This window comes from Bubalus bubalis, chromosome 4, assembly GCF_019923935.1.
Source record: "Bubalus bubalis isolate 160015118507 breed Murrah chromosome 4, NDDB_SH_1, whole genome shotgun sequence".
Lineage (NCBI taxonomy): Eukaryota > Metazoa > Chordata > Mammalia > Artiodactyla > Bovidae > Bubalus > Bubalus bubalis.
The window spans coordinates 89,993,158-90,013,482 of NC_059160.1; the positions used below are offsets into that span (position 1 = coordinate 89,993,158).

A 20,325-nucleotide genomic window follows, 5' to 3' on the forward strand; every position below is an offset into this window, starting at 1 on the left:
GAGACAGTTGGTAAATTGCACCCCCTCCTTAGCAGTACAGCTTGAACTGGCCCGGAGGGGGAAAGATGAGCCATAGAGGAGGAATTACTGTGCAACCCTGGACACAGGTGAGAGGGTGGGAGGGCGGGAGTCAGGAGCAAGATCTGCAGACTCCTTAGGGTCGCTCTTCCTGGGAGCAGGATTCCAGAATTCAGAGGACTAGGGGAGACAAATTCCTCCTGTTCCTCCCCTAGCACCAGCTCATTTTAATACAGGTGCCAGGGGCTTCGGCCCTTGTCGCAGATGAGGGGTGGGTGGAGCGGGAGACACTCTCTTTCCGATGCTGATGACTCTAGTTGTGTCTCCTTGGGGCGGGGGGAGGAGGGGGAGTGCTAAGCCTTCCGCATCACTCGTTCGGGAACAAATTGCTGTTTTGGCCCCGGCGGTTCCTCTGGGCGCGGGCGGTAGCCGCGCTCGCTGGCAAATCGTGGGAGGGAGGAGGAGCGGCGCTGGCAGCGCAAGGCTGGGGGGACCGACGCAGCGCGGGAGGCCGGCGAGAGACTGCGGCCCCGGGCCGGGCTGCGCACCGCCCATGGTCGGCCCCTCCTCCCACCCCTCGCTGGATGGGAGGGTCCCTCAGCCACCGGCACCCGCTTCAGCGCAGAGCCTAGGGCTCTAGGACTGAAGGCGCTGGGGCAGAGGAGACACGGTCCTCTCACTCCCCGCTCGCAAAGACCCACTAACACAGGGCTAGGAAGTTTCCCCCAGCTTCTGACGGCTACCGTACCTGTATTTGCAACCTGACCCTTCATCGCAGCCTGAAAGTGGCAAAGGGTGACCGAAAGAAATGTAGGGGCAAGACAAAGGTTCTGGGGCGCCCCCATCCCCACACACCTGTTTTCCACTCCCTACCCCCTCCACCTCCCAATCACACACTAAGAGCGTTTAAATCTTATTTCCAGGACTGCCCACCCTCCAATTCCCTGACAGCTCCAGTCAGCCGCCGCTTCAGGCTGAGATGCGCTTAGTGAAGGATTGATCCATTCCCCGGAGGGTAAAGTAGAGGCTAAAAAAGACTCGGATGCCCAGAAGCTGCGTTTAGACCCCCTCCACCAAATCTCCTTTCAGACTTCCCCTGCCCCACAGCTTCCGCCAACCACCGGTCTTCACCACCTCCGCCTGCTGGCCCAGCCCCCTTTCCCGTTACATTTTTCCTAAGGGAAAAGCATCTTCTAAAACAAGCAACCCCCGCTCAGCCCCCGCCTGAGCTCTCCCCAGGTCCCTCCGGGGGAGGAGAGGCTGCCAGGCTCTCTGAGCACCCCCTTGCTGCAGAGAAAGACGCCTCGCCCCTGCGGCTGAGTCAGCCCGAGAGGGACCAGGCGCTTGCCCGTCGTTCTCCGAAGGGCGGGCGGGGCGGCTTGCGGTGGCCCGGGCGGCCCGCTTGGCGCGGGTAGGGAGGGAGGGCGCCGCCTCCCAGGCCCCCACGAGGTCCCGAGGGGAGGGGGATCCCTCGGCGGGAGGCCTGTCCCTTTAAGGAGGCGGCCCTGCCTGGGTGTGCCCCGTCTCCATGGTTACCCCGGAGCTGGCGGCGGGCGCAGGAGGGAAGGAGGGAGGCTGCCGCTTCTCCCCGACAGACGGAGGGAGCTGCGGGGATCCGGTGCGGAGCGGAGCCCGAGAGGGAGCCGACCCGCAGCCGAAACCGGAGCTCCTGCTGCAGCCGCCGCGAGCGGAAGGTGCCGAGAGCACAGCGCGAGCGGAGCCGCGAGTCCAGGATTCGTGGGCTGCCAGGGCGCGAGGAGCAGCGCGCCATGCTCCGGGCCCCGACGGCGGGGACGCCCCCTTGCGCGCGGGCGGCTGGCAGGACCTGCGAGCCCGGGGTGGGCATCACCCCCCGACGGCTGCGCTAGGGGGCGCGGGGCCCGGCGGGGGGCGGCCGACTTGGGCGCCCTCCCCCGGCGCTGAGCTCCCGCGCCCCGGAGGGATGGGGCGGGCGGCCTTGGCCGCCTAAGATGCCGGCCATGCGGGGACTCCTGGCGCCGCAGAACACCTTCCTGGACACCATCGCCACGCGCTTCGACGGCACGCGTGAGTCCCGACCCTCGTCCCACTATCTCCCGGACCAGCTGTCCCTAGCCAGGGTTCCCTCTAGTCCAGTACCCTGACATCTCAGACTGGAGCCCTTCTGCTCTCGCCTTCCCTTCCCCGAGCCCCACTTTAAGTTGGGACCACCGTCTCCTTTCAGATGCCGTTTCTGAAAAATTCAAAGTCAACGCTGCCCCAGGCCAGGCGAAATGACTAGAACTCTCCGTATGGGAGCCGGGCATGCTCTCTGTGCCTGGGGGAGCGAACCCGGAGCTACTTAATCTAATCTATCCCATCCCTGCGTCTGGCGCTGTCCCATCGACTACCCTAGAACTGGCAGGTTGGGGAGTGAGGCAAGGAAGCGTCAAGAGACAGCCCAGAGGCTTAAAAAACTGCTTTAGAAAAGAGGTTTGCAAACCAAGATAGAGTAAACCGGTCTCAGGAGAGCACTGTTGGGTCAAGCTCACCTCACTGCCTAAACCCACTGAGCCCGTCTATCCCCAAATAGACAGGTTTGGGGACTCCCACCAAGACTGGGGAAGTTTGGAGAAGGCAACCAGAGTTCTGAATTATGGTTTTCTATGGCTCTGAGCCCTGGAAAGTCGTGAAAGCTCCCTTCCTTCTCCTCCTCCCTCAAACTACCGCGGCCCACCACCACCCCCAACCCCGCACCCCGCAGTGGGGCTTCCCAGCTCTCTACCTCAGTCTCTGGCTCCTCATAGAGGGTGGAAGCCCCTCTCTGAGGACCCCTTCAGGCTTCTCCCTCTGCTTTGCCTGCACTTGGCTCCTGTAGCCTGCTGATTCAGTGCCCCCCACCCCCCAATACGTTCCTGGCTCCAGGCTGCTGCCGGAGCTCAGCTACCGTCCTTACACCCCCATTGTGGATCACATTCACTAACTCCTGAGCCAGGTCAGGCAGCTGGGGCTCAGGCAGAGTGCAGAATAGATGATGGCTTGAATCGCCTCTCCCAGCGAGGCTCAGTGGAAGGAGCCAAATGGTCCACCTGAGCACCTGGCAGGTGAGGGAACCTGGCCGAGGCTGGGGTGGGGCTGAGGCGGTCCTAGAACTGGTCCTGCAGTTCTCCTGCAGACATCCCCAGTCCCACTCCTTACCCCTAGCTGGTCAGCTCACACTCCAGAGAGCAGAGCACCCACACAGGGCTGCATTCACCAGCCTCAGGGCTCAGGTTTGCCGATTCTCAAATACACTTACACACGATGCTAAGAATGGGTCCTTGCAGGGCACTGACACACAGGTGACACCCTAACTCCAGTTCATGAACAGCTCCTGTCCTAACCCCCCCAGCCCCCCAGCCCGAACACTCACAGGCAGGAGTCCCAAGATTTATCACACACCCCCTTTGATGGCAGGCAGTGTTAAAGGAAAGCAGTAGACCTTGTGTCCCTTCACCACACACCCGCTCTGAGAGGTGCTCTCTTGCAGATAGTAACTTCGTGCTGGGCAACGCCCAGGTGGCGGGGCTCTTCCCCGTGGTCTACTGCTCTGATGGCTTCTGTGACCTCACGGGTTTCTCCCGGGCCGAGGTCATGCAGCGGGGCTGCGCCTGCTCCTTCCTCTATGGGCCAGACACAAGTGAGCTCGTCCGCCAACAGATCCGCAAGGCCCTGGATGAGCACAAGGAGTTCAAGGCTGAGCTGATCCTGTACCGGAAGAGTGGTGAGGGGCCATCTGGCCAGCCTGCCTTACTTTCTTGGTCTCACCCAGCCTGGTACCCACCCCATCCACAGTCCCTCCTTTCCACTCCCATCTTCATCTCCCCATCTCATCCCATCTTCCCACATTCCCATCTCCTTTTTCTCAACCTTTCTTGGGTCCTCACCACAATCGCAGCCAGTCCTCTATTTCCCATCTTGGATTTCCCCCCACCCCCAGCAGAAGAATTTGCCCATCTTACTTAGCAGGACAGATCTCTGAACACACATGTCTGAATGTCCACTCTGCTCTCCCTTGCCCTTCCTCTCCCTGCTCCATGGAGCCTGAGTGTCCTAAGTGGAGCTGGCTTGTGCCTTAACTAAGGGGTGTCAATGGCCCCTCTGTCGTCTTGGGTAGCACAGAAAATGGGTGCTGAGCTGTGTCTTCATGCCCAGGGCTCCCGTTCTGGTGTCTCCTGGATGTGATACCCATAAAGAATGAGAAAGGGGAGGTGGCCCTCTTCCTGGTCTCTCACAAGGACATCAGTGAAACCAAGAACCGAGGGGGGCCTGACAGCTGGAAGGAGTCAGGTGGGTGCCCAGGGGCCGCTGATCTGGCTGCTCTGCCTGGGGTGTTGGGTACCTCAGCCTGGGTGGGGCCATGGTACCCAACGTGAGCTTGAGGGCCCCCCACCCTACCCGCACTGACTGACACCCACTCTGCTGGCTAAGAAGCCTGTGGCTCTCTCATCTCTGCAGGCCCAGGTGGGAAAGCTTGCTGAGATACAGTTGGAGTTGTTGGTTTTTTTTTTTAAGATTTTTTTGGTTCGGACCATCTTTAAAGTCTTTATTGAGTTTGTTAAACATTGCTTCTGTTTGATGTTTTGGTTTTTTGGCTGTCAAGCACATGGGATCTCAGCTCCCTGACCACGGATCGAACCCACACCCTTTGCATTAGAAGGCAAAGTCTTAACCATTAGACCACCAGGGAAGTCCCCAAAGCTGGAGTTTTAAAGTCAACTTCACTAAGAAACTGAAAAAACACATTCCACTAGTGTCCATGAAGTACCATTTTCCCACTGATTAGTGAGGCCCACCTGGTTCCTTTTCTTCATACAAACCTGTCTGGGGAACCCTAGCCAAAAACCTCTTTTAAGTCCTTGTGGTCTTTCCCCTCTTGCATCCTCTTAGGGCTTGGGAGTGCCCTTTGGACAGCTCACAGAGCTGTTAACGGAAGCTGCCACAAGGCCTCTTTGCCATTTGCTAATGCTGGGATACTCTTCCCATCCCCCAGCTATTGGTTGCAGCAACTCTGCCCCTTGGCCTCCTGCTAGCTCGGCACTCCCCCACTCTGGGAACCATCTCCCCACTCCTCTCTCAGGCCTTTCCTAGTGGAGATCCTCTCCTGCCTTGCCCTGGTCCTCCTCCTAGAAGAAGGCACTGGGAGGAGGGTCCATATGCACCCTCAGCACTGCTCGTTGCTGGGGTTGTTGGCAAATGACTCTAGGAAGTGAGAAACGCTGGAGCCCCAGCTCTGAATAGTCTAACTAGTCGATGAGCCAGTCCCTGGGCCAGCACCAGGTGTCTACCCCCACACCCCAGGGCTAAGTGTGTGCGTGCCCCTCCCCACCCTTCTCTCCAGCCCTTCTTCTTTCGCAGGTGGTGGCCGACGCCGATATGGCCGGGCTGGATCCAAAGGTTTCAATGCCAACCGGCGACGGAGCCGGGCTGTGCTCTACCACCTGTCTGGGCACCTGCAGAAGCAGCCCAAGGGCAAGCACAAGCTCAATAAGGTGGATTGTGCGCTAGGGTGTGTGTGGGAGGGGGGTCTTGGGGGGGCAGGCTGAGGAGATGGAGAAGGGGAACGGAGCCGACCACAGAGAGACTGCTCAGGGAGCCACTCAGGCTCCACTAGCATTGCGGGAGTTGTGGCGAGAGTGTCACCTGCCTGAGCTGTCAAAGGTAAAAGGAGGAGTTTGGACCCTGGAGTCAGATGGCCCTTGGCTCAGTCTTGGCTCCTCTGCTAAGCAGCTGTGTGACCTCGGCTGAGCTCCCCAATGCTCAGTCTTCTGATCTATAACCAGTGGGCTCTAAAACCTGTGTCAGAGGTGGTTTTGAGAATGCAGGGAGAGAAAGGAGTCCAGACTCTATCCAAACTCAGCCTGTGCCAATTTCCTGTCCTCCCTGCCTGGCCCTGCCCTGCGTCTCATTAGGGGGTGTTTGGGGAGAAGCCAAATCTGCCTGAGTACAAGGTAGCCGCCATCCGGAAGTCGCCCTTCATCCTGCTGCACTGTGGGGCGCTGAGGGCCACTTGGGATGGCTTCATCCTGCTGGCCACCCTCTACGTGGCTGTCACCGTGCCCTACAGCGTGTGCGTGAGCACAGCCCGGGAGCCCAGTGCCGCCCGCGGCCCCCCCAGTGTCTGCGACCTGGCCGTGGAGGTCCTCTTCATTCTCGGTATGTGTACTCTGTGCGTCCCACCCCTGGTGACCCCCGGGCTTTGGTGGGGATAGTCTGCATGGCTTCCACTGCCCCCTGCTGTCCCCCTGGCCCTCCCTTTGTTTATGACCCGTGGCCTTTGAAGTAGGACCTAGGTTCCATATGTCTTCACTGCTAATGGGTCACTTGACCGCGACCTAGTCATAGCCTCTCCAAGCCTGTTTCTCCCACCATCAAATAGGCATAACAGTACCTACCCTTTGCAGTTACTGTGAAAACTAAGACGATGCATATAAAGGGCCCAGGCCAGTGTCACATACTGAGCCAGGGGCCCAGAAAAGTGTGGCTCCTCCCCAACCCACGCTGAGTCCCGCCCTGACTTCCTGCAGACATTGTGCTGAATTTCCGTACCACGTTCGTGTCCAAGTCAGGCCAGGTGGTGTTTGCCCCCAAGTCCATTTGCCTCCACTACGTTACGACATGGTTCCTGTTGGATGTCATTGCAGCGCTGCCCTTTGACCTGCTGCACGCCTTCAAGGTCAATGTGGTCAGTGCGGTGGGGCTGGGCGGGCTCGGGGGCCGGACGGGCCAGGCCAGCCCTGGGATGACTGCCCTGCCTCCCCCCACCGCAGTACTTTGGGGCGCACCTGCTGAAGACAGTGCGACTCCTGCGGCTGCTTCGCCTACTCCCCCGGCTGGACCGCTACTCGCAGTACAGCGCCGTGGTGCTGACCCTGCTCATGGCCGTGTTCGCCCTGCTCGCCCACTGGGTGGCCTGCGTCTGGTTCTACATTGGCCAGCGGGAAATTGAGAGCAGCGCCTCAGAGCTGCCCGAGATTGGTACTGGAGGGTGCTTGCATGTGTGTGTGTGTGTGTGTGTGTGTGTACATGTGCCCAAGGAATCTGTTCACTCAAGGGTGTGTGTGTCAGGGAAATGTGAGTTCAAGTGTGTGTCAGGGGACATCTGTGAGCTGATACAAGGTGTCAGAGAGATGTGTGCAAGCCTGCGTGTGTACATGCTCACAGCTGTGTGTCTGGGGCATGTGTGCAAGTATGTGTGTGTTTGTGAAGGGGAGACGGGGACTGGTGTGTGTGTGCAGAGGGGAGTGTGACAGAGCCTCCCCCTCAAGGCAGGCCCACTCTCCAGCAGCCCTTTATTGTGGAAAAAGCCTGGTAGGCTGCCTGGGAGAGGCTGTTTACCCATCGTGGCCTCCTCATGGTCAAGCCTGTGGCACTTGCTTCTGTTCCCTGCCCACCTGGGAAGCCCACCCCTCTCAGGAGACCTCTCTCCCATGGTCTCCCATGGTCTCCCATGGTCAGGGGCTCCTCGCATGCCTGGCACTTTCCCGCCAATCTCTTGGAAGCTCATTCTCCACCACCTTGGCTCCTAAGGCCCCTTCCCCGCTCTTTTCGCCTCCGGCAGCACGTTCTCTCATCCGTGTCAGCCTCCCCTCGCCTGAAAAGCAGCCGTTCCCTGCGCCCCACCAGTGTCTTCACTCTCCTTCATTTCACCTCCACGCTCACAGCTCCTTCCTCTGCTTACCTCCCACTCACGACTTAACTCCTGCCAGGAGGGCTTCCACCCCCACTGCTCAACCCAAAATGTCACCCTGCAGGTCACAGTGACCTTCTGGGACCAAACCCTTATCCCCTTGAAGTCCCCAGAGCACCTGACCCTGCCAGCCACCTTTCTGCCCCAGGATGAGGCCTCCTCCTGCCCCGGGCTTTCCTCAGACCCCTCCTCCCCCGCCTTGCGCTCCCTGGGCGACTCCACTGGCACCACTGCGTGAACATCTCAGCTTCCGTCCTCTCTCCAAACCGTTCTGTTCCAAAATTGAATACACCTTCTTCCGCCCACGCCCTCCAGCCCTCTGGCAACTTCCTGGTAACTGGCCTTTAGCCCCCGTTTCCAGTCAGTGGGCAAGAGGCCAGCTGCTCGGATGCCCCCCTACGACTACCTGCTCCTTGGTGGGGTCGGTCACCCGGAGTCCAGGTTGGCCTTAGACACGTGCTCTGATCAGTGCCCGGGGACGAGGAGACTTCTGCGAATCCTCCCCCATTCACAAAGCCCACGGAGACTGGTGTGTAGCCCAGAGGCCCACTTGGATATTCCCCAAAGCTCTAGTTGCTGAGCACAGGAACCAGAATGTTCCAGACAGTGTCAGCTCCTTGGCACCTGCCCTTCCCAGAGGGAGGCTGTGGTGGAGGCAGCTCTGAGGTCAGAGGATTGGGAGATAGGTAATGGTGACGCAAAGCCCTGACCCCAAAGTTGTGTGTGTGTGCAGTAGCGCTCAGTTGTGTCTGACTCTTTGTGACCCCATGGACTTTAGCTCGCCGGGCTCCTCTGTAGGTGAAATTCTCCAGTCAAGAATACTGCAGTGGGTTGCCATTTCCTACTCCAAGGGATCTTCCCCACCTGAGGATCGAACCCAAGTCTCTTGAGACTCCTGCAAATCCCTGGGGTCAGTTGCCTTCCCCAGCAGGATCCAGACACCTGAGTCTTGCGTCCACGTGGCTTCTCCATTCTGACCACCTCACAGGGGTTGCTGAGATGACATGAAGAGCACCTTTGGCTCTCAGAGGAGCTCTGAGCCCCTCCATGGAGAGCATGGGGGTTGTAGGGGGCTGTCTGACTGTTTTGCAGATCATACCTTGAACCCTAAGTTCCAGCGGGTTTTTCTGTTTGGGGCTGGTACTAGTTCACATTAGGAACTTCCCTGTAGCTCAAATGGTAAAGAATTTGCCTGAAGTTCAGGGGACCCGGGTTTGATCCCTGGGTCAGGAATCCTCTGGAGAAGGGAATGGCAACCCACTCCTGTATTCTTGCCTGGAGAATCCCATGGACAGAGAAGCCTGGCAGGCTACAGTCTGTGGGGTTGCAAAGAGTCGGACATGACTGAGCGACTAACACACACACTAGTTCACTTTAGGGGAGTTTCCAAGTCCTTCACAATTTCATCTGCCCCTTCCTTCTCCAGGGAAACTACCCTTAACTGGGTGGGACCTGCACCCAGACCTGCTGAAATCCACCCTGGCAGGGATGTCCGTTGGGGGAGAGTGGCGCCCCCTGCTGGCCCAGCTCTGTCTGGTGGGAGGTGCCTTCCCTCGGCCTCCTTGCCTTGGTTCTGGGCAGCTGCACTGCCCCGGGTGTGGACACAGAGTTCCAACCCCAGAGTCCCATTAGCTCAGTGGAGATGGGCTGGATTTTCAAAAGTTGGTGCTAAATACTGAGGGAGGTCGTTTGGGGACATTTCTCAGTATGAATACCATCAGCCTCCAGAACAGCCTCTGCAGTTGACCCTCCACCAGCAGAGGCAGTATCCCACCACCAGCATCAGAGTCTGTGGACGCCCCAGGACCAAGACTACGTGAGGAGGGGCTCCTCCCTTCATCCTGCTCCTTCTCCTGCCTCCAGCCCCCTCCCTCTCCCCCAGCAACTGGCTTCATCTCAGCGGCCCACCTAAATAACAACTGAAGAGCTCTGTGCACTTCCCTGTGTTCTCACATCCCAAATAACAGGAGGGTGAGTCCTCGCCTTGGCTCAGGATTTCACATATACCCCCAACTCCTCAGCCTGGAGCTTGGTCCCCAGCGTGGACCCCACATTCTAGCTAAGCTACTTGCCTATACTTGTCACCAGTTCTAGGTTAGTCCAGGCCTTTCCCTAGATCAGGAATGAGCCCCTCTCAGTTTCTTTTTCTCAAAACCACCCATCTTCTGAGGCCAAGCACCAGTGCCCCCTCTTTCAGGAAGTCGTCTAACTCTGGCCCATAGCATATGGGTTTGAGCCCCACTCCAGGGCCCTCAGGTGCTGGGTACATTTTTCCCCTGCAGGAAGCTCCTGGGGGTCCCCCGGCTCCTGGCACATGTGTGAGGTTACTGAATGAAGGGCTGGGGGTGAGGGGAGGGGTGTGAGGACCACAGGGGGCTGTGTGTGTGCTGTTAGGGTGAGTGTGGATTAGGGGCCGGGGAGGGGTATGTGGAAAGGTGGGTCCAACCGCAGCCTGCGATCCTGAGCCCACCCTCTGGACCCCTGTGCTAGAGCTGCCTTCTCTCCCTGGCTTTCCATGGCCCCCACCTCTGCCAGGACTCTTGGGGCCTCTTTGGACCCTGGGGACCTTCATCTAACACCTTAGAATTCCCACATCCCTCCAGCTGGACTGAGTGACTTTGGGCAGCTGTGGGCTCCTGAGAGACCCCAGTATGCAGTCCCACCCCCTCTGAAGTCTGACCAGAGAATGTGGGGTTGATGGGGAGACTGGGGCGATCTTCATTGTCCTCCCAGTGTCCCTGGCTGGCCTGTGTCTGTATGTGTGCAGAGCCTCTGTGTTCACTTATTTGTGTGCTCATGTCCATGCAGGTCCCTCTCCTACCTGGCTGTCAGTGTGCGAGCACCTGTGTGTCCTCGTCTCTCTCCCAAGTGTGCACAGGCATGGCTGTGCTCCTGGAACTGTGCTCACACGTGTGTGTCCTTGTCCTCTTGACTGCGTGGAGCACAACTATAGCCTCAATGGGGTATAGGCACACATCCGTGTTGCCGTGCCCGAGAACATGTGCACGAGGTTGGGTGGCGTGTGTGGTTGTGGGGCAGGATGGGACTGAATGGAGGATGGCTTTCCGGATCTCAGAGAAAAAGTGAGAAGAGTCTAGGAGGATCAGGCAGAGGAGGGGGGCCTGGGAGTGAGGCTGTGGCTGGTACAGCGAGCCCACCAGCCCCTGTGCCTCCTCCAGCTGGGCTCACTGCCTGGGTTTAGTGCCACTGTGGGGAGGAGGGTGCAGCACTCCTCACTGCAGCCTCGGCACCCAGAGACAGCGTCTGGGGAGATGACAGTCTCATCCTCATGGGCTTGTCTTGGTGAGGGTCAAGGGAGGATGGGGTGTGCAAGGCTGGCAGAGGAGGGACACACCTGGAAAGAAGCATGAAGGTGGATCTGCAGCCAGGTGCCCCCTCACCCCAGGGGAAGCAGCATGCACACAGTGGCCGCAGGGCAGCAGTGCCATCCTGCTCTCTCCCCAGGCTGGCTGCAGGAGCTGGCCCGCCGACTGGAGACCCCCTACTACCTGGTGGGCCGGAGCCCTGCCGCAGGGAACGGCTCGGGCCAGAGTGACAACTGTAGCAGCGGCTTCGGCGAGGCCAACAGGACCGGGCCTGAGCTCCTGGGCGGCCCCTCACTGCGCAGCGCCTACATCACCTCCCTCTACTTCGCGCTCAGCAGCCTCACCAGCGTGGGCTTCGGCAACGTGTCCGCCAACACGGACACGGAGAAGATCTTCTCCATCTGCACCATGCTCATCGGCGGTGAGGCCTGCCCCGCTTCCGGTCCAGGGCCCTGTCCCAGACTCATGACCTCGGCCGGGCCCCGGCCTCCCCACCCCCAGCAGGGTCCCCAGGTCCTTTCCCGAGGTGCGTCTGCCTTAGAGGAACAGGGAACCCGAGGCCAGGGCCGGGAGAGGCCACACGGCAGCCGGGGCCTCGCCTAGCGTGGGGGCGGAGTGGGAGCTGGGGGGACAGGTGCGTCCAGCACCTGGCTGGCCGGGCTGGGCAGGTCCTGGAGGTGACCCCTCTGCCCCCCTCCCCAGCCCTGATGCACGCGGTGGTGTTTGGGAACGTGACGGCCATCATCCAGCGCATGTACGCCCGCCGCTTTCTGTACCACAGCCGCACCCGCGACCTGCGCGACTACATCCGCATCCACCGCATCCCCAAGCCCCTCAAGCAGCGCATGCTCGAGTACTTCCAGGCGACCTGGGCGGTGAACAACGGTATCGACACCACAGAGGTGCGCAGGGCTCCAGGGCCGGCCCTTCCAGCCTCTGCTCCTTCCAGGAGCGTGCGCTCCGCCCAAGATTCCGCGGACTGGGCTGGAGGGCAAGGGAGGCAGCATTCTGACCTCCGTGCCTCCGCTCTCTCCTGGGGAGACAGTGGGGAGGAGCAGAAGGCAGCCAAGCCGGCTCGAAGGCCCCTCTCCACCATCGTTAGATCTACAGGCCCTGCTCACTGACGTCCAAGCCCAAGGCCTTGTGGAGAAAAGCAGGGCTGCTGGAGGGGAGGGAGGTCGGTCCCTCCCACGCCTCCCCTTGCTCCTCAGGCTCTCCGGGTGGAAAGGGCTGGCGGGAGGCTGCTCCCATTCTCCACTCTGACCTTCCCCACCTGGTGCCACCCGCAGCTGCTGCAGAGCCTCCCAGACGAGCTCCGCGCTGACATTGCCATGCACCTGCACAAGGAGGTCCTGCAGCTGCCCCTGTTCGAGGCGGCCAGCCGGGGCTGCCTGCGGGCGCTGTCCCTGGCCCTGCGGCCCGCCTTCTGCACGCCGGGCGAGTACCTCATCCACCAGGGCGACGCCCTCCAGGCCCTCTACTTCGTCTGCTCTGGCTCCATGGAGGTGCTCAAGGGCGGAACTGTGCTCGCCATCCTAGGTTTGTGAGGGCGAAATGGAGGATGCCAGGGCTGGGGAGCGGGGCGGGTGGAACTATGGCCCCTTCTGCAGAGAGATGTGGGCAAGGCCACCAGGGAGAAGCAGCCAGGGTAGGGTCGGTAGCAGCCGTGGAGCCCTAGGCAAAGCTCAGAGCGGACCCAGTGACCACCAGGTGGCAACACGAAGAAGTGACCTCATCTCCTGGATTTCGGGAGGCCAGGATGAGAGCAAAGTGCCAGCCTTTGGTCTGTGAGAGGACGGAGGGGAGCACTTTCTGTCAAGGGGGAAAAATCAAATGCTAAAGATGCAAGTGCTGGAAAGTGTTCAGGCAGGAAAAAGGGAGGCATGAACGCTATTTTTTTCTTTTAATTTATTGAAGTATAGTTGATTTACAAAGTGTTAATTTCTGCTTTATGGTAAAGTGATTCAGTTATACATATATATATACACACAATCTTTTTAATATTTTTTTCCATTATGGTTTATCATAGAATATTGAATATACTCCCTTTGCTGCACAGCAGGACCTTGTTGTTTATCTATTCTATATATAATAGATTGCATCTGCTGATCCCAACCTCCCACTCCCTCCCTCATCCCCCCCCCCCCCCTTGGCAACCATGAGTCTGTGTCTGTGAGTCTGCTTCTGCTTTGTAGATAAGTTCATTTGTGTCATAGTTTAGATTCCACATATAAGTGATATCATATGGCATTTCTCTCTGACTTACTTCACTTAGTATGATAATCTCTAGTTCCACCCATGTTGTTGCGAATGGCATTATTTCATTCTTTTTTATGGCCGAGCAGTATTCCTATATACATATATACATACATGCCGTCTCTTCTTTATCCATGTGTTGGTCAATGTACATCTAGGTTGTTTCTATGTCTTGACTGTTGTAAACAGTAATGCTATGAACATAGGGGTGCTTGTATTTTTCTGAACTAGAGTTTTGTCTGGATATTTGCCCAGGAGTGGGATTGTTGGACCACATGGCAACTCTCTTTTTAGTTTTTTGAGGAATCTCCATGCTGTTTTCCATAGTGGCAGCATCAACTCAAATTCCCACCCACAGTGTAGGAGGGTTCCCTTTTCTCCACACCCTCTCCAGCATTTGTTATTTGTAGACTTTTCAATAATGGCCATTCTGACCAGTGTGACGTGGTACTTCATTGGAGTTTTGGCTTGCATTTCTCTAATAAGTAGCCATGTTGAGCATCTTTTCATATGCCTGTTGCCTATCTGTATGTTTTCTTTGGAGAAATGTCTATTTAGTTCTAATGCCCATTTTTTTGATAGGGTTGTTTTTTGCTGTGATTATGGTTGTTGTTGAGTTGTATGAGTTGTTTGTATATTTTGGAAATTAAGCTCGTTGGTCATATCATTTGCAAATATTTTCTCCGAATATATTCCATAGACTGTCTTTTCATTTTGTTTATGGTTTCCTTTGCTGTGCAAAAGCTTGTATTTGATTAGGTCCATCTGTTTATTTTTTCTTTTATTTCTATTGCCCTGGGAGATTGACCTAAAAAATTACTAGTACAATTTATGTCAGAGAATGTTTTGCCCATGTCCTCTTCTAGGGCTTTTACGGTGCCATGTCTTATGTTTTTGAGCCACTTTGAGTTTATTTTTGAGGAATCTCCATGCTGTATGGCAAGAGGGAGTGTTCTAAGTTCACTGATTTACATGCAGCTGTCCAACTTTCCCACACCACTTGCTGAAGAGCCTGTTTTTTCTCCATTGTATATTCTTGCCTCCTTTGTTGAAGATTAATCGACTGTATGTGTGTGTGTGCCATTTTTGTTAGAAAACAGGAGATGCTACTTTCCTAGAGCAGGCCCAGGATTGAGATGGGTGACAACAGAGCTCAGGCTCCAAATACATTTCCCTTCTTGGCAAAAGAAAAGACTGATCCTTAGATCAGTCCCTTAGGTAAGAGGGAGAGATTGCAGTTGTGGAAGGGATGTGCTAACAGTGCTGGCGCCAGGGGTCCCACAGTGGAGCCAGCCCTGCATCCAGGCCCTTACATGCTTCAACTCACGCAAACCTCACAAAACCCAGCCGGGAGAAACTATTGCTATTCCTGTTTTGCATGGAAGGAGACTGAGACTCAGAGAAGTTAATGAGTCGGCAGGCCACTAGGGCTAGAACCTGGCCTGCTGACTCAACCTCAGGCTTCAGATGTTGTGCTCTTAAGTGCTCTGCTCTGGGGAGAGTCATCCTGCAAAAAGGGCGCGATTTCAGGGTGGTGGGCGACACGGGGCTGCAGGCTCCGGGGCTGTGGGGACGCTGTGGTCTCTGTGGGGAACAGAGGGCCTCACATACAGATGGAAGGTGCCCGGACCACAGCCAGTCCTCAGGCAGCAGTGCTTGCACACTCCCTGTGGGGACAGCTGCTGCTGCCTGGAGAGGCTGGAGTTTGTCACTCACCTGGAGAACCACATGGCCAGCAGCAACCGTGTGTCCATCCTCTTGTCTCTGAGGATGGTCTTCCAACAGGAACAGAAGAAAGAAATACCATGAGAACTGAGAGAGGCATTGCTCACAAGTTTGGCTTCTGGCCCTACGTGCAGTTAATGCCAGGACCCTGAGAAAATGGAATTATGGCCACTCACGTATGGCTGGCAATCCGGGAGAAATTATGAGGAACTGGAGATAAATCAGAAAGGCAAAAAAGCAGATTTTGACAGTTGCAAACTGGTCACTCCAAAGCAAGATTGTCCAGTGGATTATTAAGCAGATGGCTTTCAGCTTGGAGCTGAGGAAGCAGCGTGGCTGGCAGCTGGCATGGGTCCTGCAAGAATCCCTCTTTGATGCCAGGCGCCAGGTCTCAGAATGCCTGTATCTGGTGTGAAGGCAGCCTCAAGGAGGGCCGCTGCCCACGTCCCACCTTTGCCTCCAGAATTCTCCACGCTGGGACGTACGCCACCTTTGATCCGTCCTGTCCCTGCCTGTATGCTCCAGATGAACGGTTTCCTCTGTTGACTTGGCTGCACTGGACGCCCTGATGGACACCTGGCTCCCTAGCCTTCATGATAGCCTGGTTTTCTGCTTTGCCTTCACCCTATCTCCCACCTGCCCCCTTAGTTGAACATGCAGGTGCTTGCTGCCTGCTCCTGGCAGCTAAGGCTCACGCATCTCTAGCAGTATCAATTCTGGCCTCTACGCCTGTGTGTAAACTAACAGCTAAGCATGCAAAGTTAGTTATGGGGGAGGACAGAGTCAAGACAAAGGGAGATGAGCTGAGTGGTGGTGTGGGGAGGACCTCACACGCCTTGATGAGTTGAGCTGGAAGCTCTGGCTGAGGTCAGCCGGAAGCTGGTCCCCGAGACCAGTGGCACGGAACTCCATCCTTGGTCCTGTCCTATCTCTTGTTTTTCTCTCCCCTCTTGGATGAGAACAAGAAATACATCCTTATCCTATTTCCAGATGACACACATGAGGAGAGAGAGCTCATTCATCAGATGATCACACTGAGATCCAAACAGCTCTCAGAAGGAACCAGAAGGATGGCCGGGAGCCAAGAAAATAAGATTTAACGATGATGCGTTCTACACTTAAGTTTGAGCAAAAGTCCGTGAACATTTAGAGGAGGCCTTTAAGCTCAGTGAGTTCTGCTGGCAGCGGGAGGCAGCCCACAGCGGGGGTGGCGGCAAGCCATCTTTTTCCTTAAGGATGAGGAAAAGCTGTCTAATCTTGTGAAATGTCTGGCTGTGGGCTGAGCTTCCTTGTGAGGGCCATGAGTGCTCTGCCCAAGCCCCAGTGGCCAGCCATCCCTGATGGGAATCAGCTATAGCGGATTCTTGTCGAGAGGGAAGGGAAGGAAATGAACTTTGACCGACCATCTATGTGACCAACACTTTATCTATACAAACTCATTTAATCCTCATGTCCCTGATTGGAGACATCCTATTTCATTGATTCTAAGTCATATGTTCCCCCCCACGCCCCCCTCCCAACCTGCAATTTAACATCTCTTGAGATTGGGGTGCGGACTCGAATTGATGCCATTTTACAATCGCTGTCAGCCAGGTGGCAGTCTCACTTGGGTGGTGGGGAACCCCTCCATTGACACCTTCTGGTAAGATGAAGAAAGCACCACAGACTCAGTTCAGGACAGGATCTGCCATGTAGAAGAGGCACCAAGGCTCCGGTGCAATAACATGACCCTCCCTCCCCCCAACACACACACAGCACTAACTTGCTGGTTCCACATACTGGTTCCTAGACAAGCTCCACCTGAATCACCCACGGGGCTTAAAAACAATTGCGCGGGCTCCAGTAGATATTATGATTCTGTACATAGTGATGGGGCTCCTTCCCTGGGGAGTCTGATAGGTTTAACTTTCCCAGGGGATTCTGATCCACATGCAACTTGGGGACCATTAGACTTAAAACTTGGGTGTTTCAGCACAGTGCTTTGACCCCAAAGGTGACTGAGCACCTGGGCCACCAGGCTGTTCTGAGAAGCCAGTGAGGCGGGCAGCGGGGGCCGGCCAGCGTCTGGGCCCCCCGCTCCTGTCCTGGCTGGAGAAGCCCCAGGCGTCCCCCGTCTGGTGGCTGAGGGACAGGGCTTGCTGACCTCTGCTGGCTCTTCTCAGGGAAGGGAGACCTGATCGGCTGTGAGCTGCCCCGGCGTGAGCAGGTGGTCAAGGCCAATGCCGATGTGAAGGGGCTGACGTATTGCGTCCTACAGTGTCTGCAGCTGGCCGGGCTGCATGAGAGCCTGGCACTGTACCCCGAGTTTGCCCCCCGCTTCAGCCGGGGCCTCCGAGGGGAGCTCAGCTACAACCTGGGTGCTGGTGGAGGCCCCGCCGAGGTGAGGGCACTGGGTCTGTGCGAGGGAAGGCTGGAGGCCTGGGGAGTTGGAGAGGGGGTCCGTGGGAGTGCTGTGTGAGTGCATGGCCTGGTGTGAGCACTGCATGCATGATGGGGGTGGCTCCACACTCTCCTGCCCCTTCACTCCCTCACACCAGCCCTTAGAGCCCAGCTCTGTCCTGCTCAGCCGCCTCTCCCGCTCTCCCTGGCCCAGGAGAGTCTGACCAAGCCCACTGGTACCAGACAAGGAGGCTGTGTGCAGGGGACGGGCGGTGCCCTCCGGTCAGGCCACCTCTGCAAAGTGCCCTGCCATGACCCAGGACCACTCTGAGGGGCTTTTGAGTTACCCTACCTTATGTCACTAATTCCAAACCAGTTTTTAGTACCGGGTCCTCCTGGACAGTTCAGTGTGCCTCAGAGACCAAGTAGAGGGACAGCGTGTCCGTGCTTGGCTAGAATTTTGAGGGACAGTGAATGCCTCCAGGGCTGGTGGCTTTGCGATGGCAGCAGGAAAACACCCCTTCCCCCTGCTGAGCCTCCTCCACAGGAGGTAGGAGACACCCACATCCTGTTTTAACAAAAACAGCTCCTGGCTTCTGGGACCGTGAGACCTGGCAGGGGGAGTGAGTGGGACACTGCGAGTGCTATCCATGCCGACTCCCTGCCCCTGCTCTCCCCAGGCGGACACCAGCTCCCTGAGTGGCGACAACACCCTCATGTCCACCCTGGAGGAGAAGGAGACAGACGGCGAGCAGGGCCCCGCAGCCTCCCCAGCCCCAGCTGATGAGCCCTCCAGCCCCCTGCTGTCCCCTGGCTGCACCTCCTCGTCCTCAGCTGCCAAGCTGCTATCCCCGCGGCGAACTGTGCCCCGGCCCCGGCTGGGTGGCAGAGGGCGGCCAGGCAGGGCAGGGGCTTTGCAGGCTGAGGCCGGCCCCTCAACTCATCCTCGGAGCTTGGAGGGGCTGCGGCTGCCCCCTGTGCCATGGAATGTGCCCCCAGATCTGAGCCCCAGGTGAGCGAGCTCTGGGCCACTGAAGTGAGGCAGAGCTAGTGACAGGGCTGGGTCCCCAGCCAGCCACACTGCTGCCCTGGATGCCCATCCTTCCATCCTAACCCCTCCCAGCCTCCTCCAGGAAGCCCCCCTTGACTACCCCACCTCCTCCCTGCCCCAACTCCACCATTCAGGCCATGCACTGCTCAGAACTCTTGCTGTTTCACACCGCTCAAGCTGGAAACTGCAAGCTCCTAGGGAAAAAGGGACCATGTGTTCCACCCTTCTCTTGGGACCCCAAGCCCCTGGCCTAGCTCCAGCTCTTGTAGCTTCTGTGGACAGTGGGGCATCTTGTCCTGTAAAACAGAACACTGCAGTGTCTGTCTGTTGACTGATTTGTTGTCCTGGCGCCTGCGTCCGCAGGGTCGTAGATGGGATTGAGGACGGCTGTGGCTCCGACCAGCCCAAGTTCTCCTTCCGTGTGAGGCAGTCTGGCCCGGAATGTAGCAGCAGCCCTTCTCCTGGACCAGGTACTAGGGCTCAGTCCGTGGGGAGGCTGGCAGAGCAGGCTCCTTGCCCTGGGGGCCTCTGAGAAACTGGCAGGGCACAGACTTTGGATGCCTTCTTGCCTTCATCCATCTGCATGGTTTGGGCGGGGGAGTTTGGTGGGTAACACCAGCACCTTGGTGTTGGAAGGTACCTGAAATGGAGCTTAGATCTCTGCTGCCAGCTTCCTATCTGTAAAAAGGTGGTTGTGCATGCTAAATGAGATAATGTTGTTAAAACCCTTAGAAGTGTCTGGCCCACTGCGGGAGATACAGGGCTGGGGAAGCAGAGTTGAAAATGACCACCGGGCAGGCCCGGCAGCCCTGAGAGTGTCCCCTAGCCTGGAAGACAGAACAAGAGACAGTCACGAAGGCAGCTTCCCAAGGGGGAAGCCCGAGTCAGTGTGCCCGAGGCCCCCTGGCGGTTTGCACTGGATTCAGCAACTCGGGCAAGGTTACAAATGGCTGCTCCTGGCGGCAGGCCTGGCCAGGCCAGTGTGGTCTGTGCTCACCAGGCAGAGGCCTGGACCCCGCGCTATCTTCATTGACCAGCCCTGGCTGGTAACCCCTTCCTACTGTCCACAGAGAATGGCCTGCTCACTGTCCCCCTTGGGCCCAGCGAGGTGAGGAACACAGACACGCTGGACAAGCTTCGGCAGGCGGTGGGTGAGGGGCCAGGTGGGGTGTGCCTGCTGTTGGCAGGTCCCGGCTCCACTCTGACCACGCCCACCCTCCCTGCAGGTGATGGAGCTGTCTGAGCAGGTGCTGCAGATGCGGGAGGGGCTGCAGTCCCTTCGCCAGGCTGTGCAGCTGGTCCTGGCACCCCGTGGGGAGGGCCCCTGCCCGGCCGGGGCCTCTGGGCTGCTGCAGCCCCTGTGTGTGGACACTGGGGCATCCTCCTGCTGCCTACAGCCCTCAGCTGGCTCTGTCTTGAGTGGGACCTGGCCCCACCCTCGTCCAGGGCCCCCTCCCCTCGTGGCTCCCTGGCCCTGGGGCCCCCCCGCATCTCAGAGCTCACCATGGCCTCGAGCCACTGCTTTTTGGACCTCCACCTCTGACTCGGAGCCCCCAGGCTCAGGAGAACTCTGCCCTGAGCCCAGCACCCCTGGCTCACCGCCTCCCGAGGAAGGGGCTAGGACTGGGCCCCCGGAGCCCGTGACCCAGGCTGAGGCTGCCAGCACCGGAGAGCCCCCACCAGCTTCAGGGGGCCACGCCTTGCCCTGGGAGCCCCATAGCCTGGAGATGGTGCTTATCGGCTGCCACGGCTCTGGTACAGTCCAGTGGACCCAGGAAGAAGGCACAGGGGTCTGACCACCAGCCTCAGAACTCAGTGTTGCCAGACCTGCTTCCATCTGCTGCTCTGCCCAAGCTCAGGGTGGAGAAGGGGACAGCCACCCC

General features: G+C 57.8%; 1 protein-coding gene across 4 annotated transcripts; it reads left to right on the top strand.

Moving 5' to 3' along the window:
* The first annotated feature begins 1,443 nt into the window (after positions 1 to 1,443).
* KCNH3 (potassium voltage-gated channel subfamily H member 3) lies at positions 1,444 to 20,308 on the top strand. Of its 4 annotated transcripts, none has more exons than XM_044941717.2 (15): positions 1,444 to 2,064; positions 3,506 to 3,739; positions 4,171 to 4,305; positions 5,374 to 5,507; positions 5,928 to 6,171; positions 6,543 to 6,700; positions 6,786 to 6,993; positions 11,171 to 11,452; positions 11,734 to 11,933; positions 12,321 to 12,570; positions 17,175 to 17,392; positions 18,072 to 18,403; positions 18,806 to 18,912; positions 19,175 to 19,550; positions 19,669 to 19,687. In XM_044941717.2, the coding sequence occupies exons 1-15, from the start codon at positions 1,989 to 1,991 to the stop codon at positions 19,670 to 19,672; spliced, it is 2,958 nt and encodes a 985-aa protein (XP_044797652.1). In that variant the 5' UTR covers positions 1,444 to 1,988; the 3' UTR covers positions 19,673 to 19,687. The 4 variants fall into 4 exon arrangements, with proteins under 4 accessions (XP_044797652.1, XP_006075873.2, XP_044797653.1 ...); XM_006075811.4 differs by having other exon boundaries at positions 1,447 to 2,064; positions 19,513 to 19,589; positions 19,669 to 20,308; XM_044941716.1 differs by having other exon boundaries at positions 1,954 to 2,064; positions 3,510 to 3,739; positions 19,513 to 19,589; positions 19,669 to 20,308.
* Positions 20,309 to 20,325: the final 17 nt, after the last annotated feature.